Below are 1,168 nucleotides of genomic sequence, written 5' to 3'. Positions count from 1 at the left end.
TTTTTTAAATGGAAAATATGGCCAAATAAAATGACAACATCACACAAACAGACATGTAGACAGTGCTTAAGTCACTTACTGACTCTATATTTACACACAATATATACAATCATATAACAGTAAGTATTTATATCAAAACTATCCAATTAAAATTCAAACATGCATTGTGCACAAAATTATCATAAAATAATTCAATAACACACTCCGTTTGAGGTGTATCATACCAATACTTTATTTTTCAAGTGTGTAAATAATGGACCATAAGCTAAGGGCTATAGAAATCAAATTGTAGATACGTTTCTCTAAAAACTTGGCAGATTGGGGGAATTTCGGAGATAAAGCCTAAATCTAATGGTCTTCCATCAATTGTTTTTCTTCTTTCGCCCCATCCAGGCTTCCTCCAAGACTCTGCCCGCTCTCATACTGTTTGTTCATTTTGTTTTGCTTCAGTGCATCTTCAGAGGTCATCCAGGATGATGGCAAACTTGCGGGGCTTTTAGCCGAAGTGATATTAAGTGTCCGTCTCTTGCTGCTCCGGCATCTGACCCTGGTGCACAGCAGGTAAAACACCTCTATGACATTCAGTACCAGAGACACACAGGCTACCACTAGCATAAAGATGATGAAGATGGTCTTCTCTGTTGGACGGGACATGAAACATTCTACAGTGTAAGGGCAAGGGGATTGGGAACATGAAAACCTGGCGATCATCACAAAGCCGTATAAATAATACTGTCCGACAATGAACGCAATCTCCAAAATTATTTTAAAAAACAACTGGGTTAGATAGCTGCCGAGCAGGTTTCCTTTAATTTTGACGTGACCACTTTCATCTGTGTATTTGGGGGCCTTCAACTTGTGGCCCTCGCCAAGACTTTGTATCTTCTCCCTGAGTTTGTTCTCTTGGTGAATGACCTGCACCGCATGGCCCAGGTACACCAAAGTTGGAGTGGATACAAATAGGATCTGCAAGACCCAGAAGCGGATATGAGAGATGGGGAACTGCCAGTCGTAGCACACGTTCTCGCAACCGGGTTGCATCGTGTTGCAAACCAAATTAGATTGTTCATCACCCCAAACGCTCTCCGCCGCTGCTCCCAGCACCAGGATCCTGAAGATGAAAAGGACGCTCATCCATATCTTGCCGATGACGGTGGAGTGAGACTGT

The 1,168-nt window shown here is 42.2% G+C and overlaps 1 protein-coding gene across 1 annotated transcript; it reads right to left on the bottom strand.

Annotated features, from left to right (window-relative positions):
* Positions 1-6: 6 nt before the first annotated feature.
* LOC107580737 (gap junction Cx32.2 protein-like) lies at positions 7-1,164 on the bottom strand (the record flags this gene model as incomplete). The annotated part of the gene is made up of 1 exon (XM_016266384.1): positions 7-1,164. A coding segment is annotated over one exon (816 nt), but the record flags the coding sequence as incomplete, so codon positions are not given.
* Positions 1,165-1,168: the final 4 nt, after the last annotated feature.

This window comes from Sinocyclocheilus grahami, unplaced genomic scaffold (genome assembly GCF_001515645.1).
Source record: "Sinocyclocheilus grahami isolate Dianchi unplaced genomic scaffold, SAMN03320097.WGS_v1.1 scaffold42506.1, whole genome shotgun sequence".
Classification (NCBI taxonomy): Eukaryota; Metazoa; Chordata; class Actinopteri; order Cypriniformes; family Cyprinidae; genus Sinocyclocheilus; species Sinocyclocheilus grahami.
Note: the sequence above shows the minus strand (reverse complement) of the source record. Positions and strands in the feature narration are given on the sequence as shown.